Source organism: Populus alba, chromosome 5 (genome assembly GCF_005239225.2).
Source record: "Populus alba chromosome 5, ASM523922v2, whole genome shotgun sequence".
NCBI classification, from domain to species: domain Eukaryota; kingdom Viridiplantae; phylum Streptophyta; class Magnoliopsida; order Malpighiales; family Salicaceae; genus Populus; species Populus alba.
Genome location: NC_133288.1, coordinates 16,770,846 through 16,775,373, shown reverse-complemented (window position 1 = coordinate 16,775,373; position 4,528 = coordinate 16,770,846). Strand labels below are relative to the sequence as shown.

General features: G+C 35.6%; 1 protein-coding gene across 1 annotated transcript; it reads left to right on the top strand.

The window, feature by feature from the left end:
- Window positions 1–2,957: 2,957 nt before the first annotated feature.
- Window positions 2,958–4,090, top strand: LOC118029228 (ethylene-responsive transcription factor ERF014). Its single transcript, XM_035033060.2, has one exon. The coding sequence runs from the start codon at window positions 3,168–3,170 to the stop codon at window positions 3,819–3,821; it is 654 nt and encodes a 217-aa protein (XP_034888951.1). The 5' UTR covers window positions 2,958–3,167; the 3' UTR covers window positions 3,822–4,090.
- Window positions 4,091–4,528: the final 438 nt, after the last annotated feature.

The window sequence follows — 4,528 nt, the reverse complement described above, 5'->3', positions numbered from 1 at the left end:
GCATGTCATGCATGTGGAGATTGCTCCAACTCATGAATGGATTTGTGAAGCTGACACATTAAGGTAGGGTTTAAACTTTGAGGGTGACCAGGGAAAACCTTGTGTAGACTTCTTCTTCATGATCCCCATATAAGATGGCATTCTTGACATCTATCTAACATATTAACCACCCATTATTCATGACATTGATAGCAAAACATGGACATTATTCATTTTTGGAACAGAAGAGAAAGTTTTCTTTTAATCTGAGCCAAATGTTTGAGTATATCCTTAAGCCAATGTAAATAAATCTATCAAAGTTAAACTTGGTCTTCTAAATCCACTTGCTGCCAATAACATGTTTTCCTTGGAGAAATTTGATAATACTCTAGGTTTTATTCTGATCAAGAGTTTGTAGTTCATCATGTATAGCTTGTCTCCATTCAACTTGAGAATTGGCTTCCTAAAATTTTTATGGCTCATTGATGTTAGAGATAGCAGTGACAAAGGCAATATGAGTAGATGAGAGACATTGACATGTAAGGAAATTAGAGATAGGATGTCTTGTTGTATAAATGACAAAATCTTGCAACTTTCTTGGGGGAACACGATTACGAATTAGATTTATATAAAGTTGTGGCATAGGAGACTTATGAGAATCTCCCTCAAATCCATTGATAATAGGATTGATAGCCCTTGAGTTGGAAGGCATATATGAAACTAATATAAACAATTTTTTACTGTGATTGTTGTTGTCGCCAGTTTTAGAATCTCTATAACTATTTCAAGAATTTGAAATAATAGGACTGACATTCCCTTCCCCATTAAACATATGACTAGAAAATAAATAGGGGTTGCTAGCATTAGGAACTATCTCTGAAGATGCAACAAAGTTTGTAGAGGCTGGACAAGGTAGAGGAAACAACTTTGTTAAAGTTGTCTTCTACTTCATGTCATCAAAGTATGGAGTTCCTTCCTCAAACCACACATCTCTTGATATACATAACCTTCTAGAGGGAGGATGATAACATTTATATCCTCTCTTCTTCTTTTTTTGTTGAGGAATATCCTAAGAAAATAGAATTAACAGTCCTTGGATCAAGCTTGTCCTAGTGTGAAGCTTATGTATGCATAATGAATAATATTTTTGTTATTTCTAATGAATAATATTTGTTACAACCGAATGCCTTACATATAAAGAGCATAACTATTAACAATAGTAAAGGTACTATTCAATCTCATGTAATCTTGGCATATCAAAGTATATCTTAATCATATATATACTCGTAATGATTCTATCAATTATTTACACGACAACAGCAATAAGAATACAGAAAAAGGAAGAATCGACAACAATATTGGAGGAGCAACAACAATAATATAGGATACAATGTAGAAATCAGCAATAATGTAGACGGCAATGTAGAAATCAATGTAGCTTTCCTTCGATAATACAGAATCACATAGAGTTTCTCCAGAAAAGAGAAAAACCATAGTAATTAATGTGATTTACTTAAAGTCAAGCCTCGCAAGACAATACAGGAGACAACGTAGAAATCAGCAAAAATGTAGGAGGCAATATAGAAATAAATGTAGCTTTCCTTCAATAATACAGAATCACATAGAATTTCTCCAGACAAAATATATATATATATATATATATATATATATATATATATATATATTAATTAATGTGATTTACTTAAAGTCAAGCCTTGGAAGCGTAAGCAGCTAAGCAAAAAGCCGCAAAACGGTTGAGATGGGGTACGTCTATAATTTATTGCTACACATTGCTTTAGCAAACACTTTTTTGAGATTTTTAGAGGGCAATTTGCACGACGCGGTTCTAGAGCTTGCATGACAGAGGAGCAACAGCTGGGTCTGATGTCTGCGTTCTTCGCTGAGGCAATCACTTGCCAAGTTCTACTGTTAGACTACGCGTGTTAAGTATCATTTCCTGTTCATCACAGCCAACCACAAAAGCCAGTAGTAACTTAATAAAGCATCACTTGAAGATCCTGGAAGTTTCCTCTCGGAGAATCCTATGTTTTGATATCACTAATCTATAATATATTATCAACCAAGTACACATATTTTTCTTTTTAATTCGGACGCCTAAATTTCGATACAGAGTGCTGTGTGGAAAGTACATATTTGCCCTTGATCTTTTTATTTTAATTCCTTTGATCTGATTCTCTGGGTGTCAACTGGGCTAGGATCGAACCATAGGGGTGACTTGCCATGGAAGTCATTAGATTACTGATCTAGATCGAGGGCTTTAATTTCACTAGCCTTTCCATGCTGGTTTCTGATGGGTGCATGTGGGTTTGAAGTCTGCTAGATGCCTGGATTGCTCGATGCCTTTTCTTCTCGAAGCTACTGAGTGGTTCGTCCATGGAAGAACTGGTTTTTACTGATGTAACAAATTAAATTACTGGCGGTAAACTTCTGGCCAAAAAGTCATAAAGCTGTATTATTGATCTTTGAAAGAAATTGTTAGCTCTTAGGACGTCACAGCACGCCACACTGATAGAAAATAATTGATAAATTAAGGACTCCATGTTCTTTTCGATATGTATAGTGTAAATAATTTGACCATTTCCAAAACTATCTAGCTGTAATATTGATTTTCTGAAGATAAATAACTTGATTTGAAGTTAATTTTTAATTATCATGCCATCAAGTAGACATTTGGTAACCCAATTTCTCTCCTTTTTTTATATGTATGTATATAAAAAGGGGACTCTTGCCGATAATTAAATTTTGTTTTACAGGTACTTGATCGACAATATTTCTCTTCATCGTGTTCTTTTTACGCGTATGAATATTAATGATCTCTGGTGTGGTTTTGACAATGGCTGGACAGACAGGTCATTTCCGAGAAAATCAAGAGGGACACTTATTTCCATTTTTATAAGCTTGAAATTATCTGTCACCCATTTCATATTCATGTGTGTAACGTACTGTTCCTTGACCAGAGGGCTCTGCTAAACCTGGAAACTCAAACCCCACCATCTATAAATTCCAACTTTTGCTTCCACACTTTTACTTCATTTCATTATTCCTTGCCTCGCTTTCAAAAAAACAACAAGTTACCCTTGGAGTAAAACAGAAGTCTCCTTCAAACCCTTTTCCTCGCCAAAACATTCATCATCCTTCAGCAAACCCTTTTGTTGCTCCATCTAACAATGGTGAAGAGCGAGCACAGAATCCAGTCGGAGGCTTCGAAACCAGTGGCAATACCATCAATGCCCTCACCGTCAGGATGCAAGAAGAGGAAATACAAGGGAGTTAGAATGAGAAGTTGGGGCTCATGGGTGTCAGAGATAAGGGCACCGAATCAAAAAACAAGAATATGGCTAGGCTCTTATTCAACTCCTGAAGCTGCTGCTAGAGCCTATGATGCAGCTCTTTTCTGTCTCAAGGGCTCCGCAGCCGCTCTCAACTTTCCTATTTCTCCCTCGCATTACACTCCTGACACTGTTATGTCCCCAAAGTCGATTCAAAGAGTGGCTGCAGCTGCTGCTAATAGTTTTGTAGACAATCCCACCACCCCACAAGCATCATCACCTCCTCTTCCTTGTTCCTCCTCCTCCTCCTCCTCGTCAATCTCATCACCACCATCAGTGGTTTCCTCGCCGTCCGATCAGCTTGATGATTATATATCACTGATGGAATCTTTTGTGACCAACAATGAACCAGTTTCAATGCTAGATTCTTGGTACAATTTTGATGGCTTGCAATCACCAAAGTATCTTGATCTCAATTGGGTCTCATTCAATCCACCAATGATCGATGATTTATACGAAGGGGATCTTCGTCTATGGAGCTTTGCTGAGTAGTTCTAATCCAAGATCAAGCCAAACCCATATCATTCTTTTGTCCATCTATAATATTTGATTTGTTCTTCTTCCATTGTTGCCTGGAGGCATTACTGACAGTGACCTAAAGTTATTATATAATTAGTCTATCAAGTTAGGAGAAAGAGACTCACATGGGGAAGATGAACATTTTTTTGGACCATCTCATGTGGGTCTTAGATATTGAATTTATGTAGTATTAATTATTTAAAGTGTGTTACATGCAATAATTATTAATTTTCTTTCGTTAATGTAGCAGTGGAATAAAGGCTTGAGAAATTTTTTATTTTCTTGCATAATGAGGTAGAAATTATGTTATTATTTTTTAAAAAAAAAACACATTAAAATATTATATATATATATATATAAATTTATTTTTAATATTTAGATGTTAAAACGATATAAAAATGTTAAAAAATTAATTTAAAATCAAAAAATAATAAAATAATAAAATTGCGTTTCAACAGCAGCCAACCAGGCCTTGTGTCTTTTTCTCAACAGGTTCCTGATTAGATGCATTATATTAAGGAAATTACAATTTCGTGCTCCCTTGGCCAGAGTGAAGCCCCAAAAGGTCTTTTGTTTGATGAAACTGTCAGAAATGCCTCTCTCTCTGGGAACAAAGTACAAAGGGTATGAAACTTGAAACCATCTGCTTAGAGGTTTTTTTTTTTTTAATTCAGTAGTCT

Excerpts from the sequence above, each read along its gene's own strand:
- LOC118029228 (XM_035033060.2), top strand. The coding sequence starts at position 3,168 with ATGGTGAAGAGCGAGCACAGAATCCAGTCGGAGGCTTCGAAACCAGTG.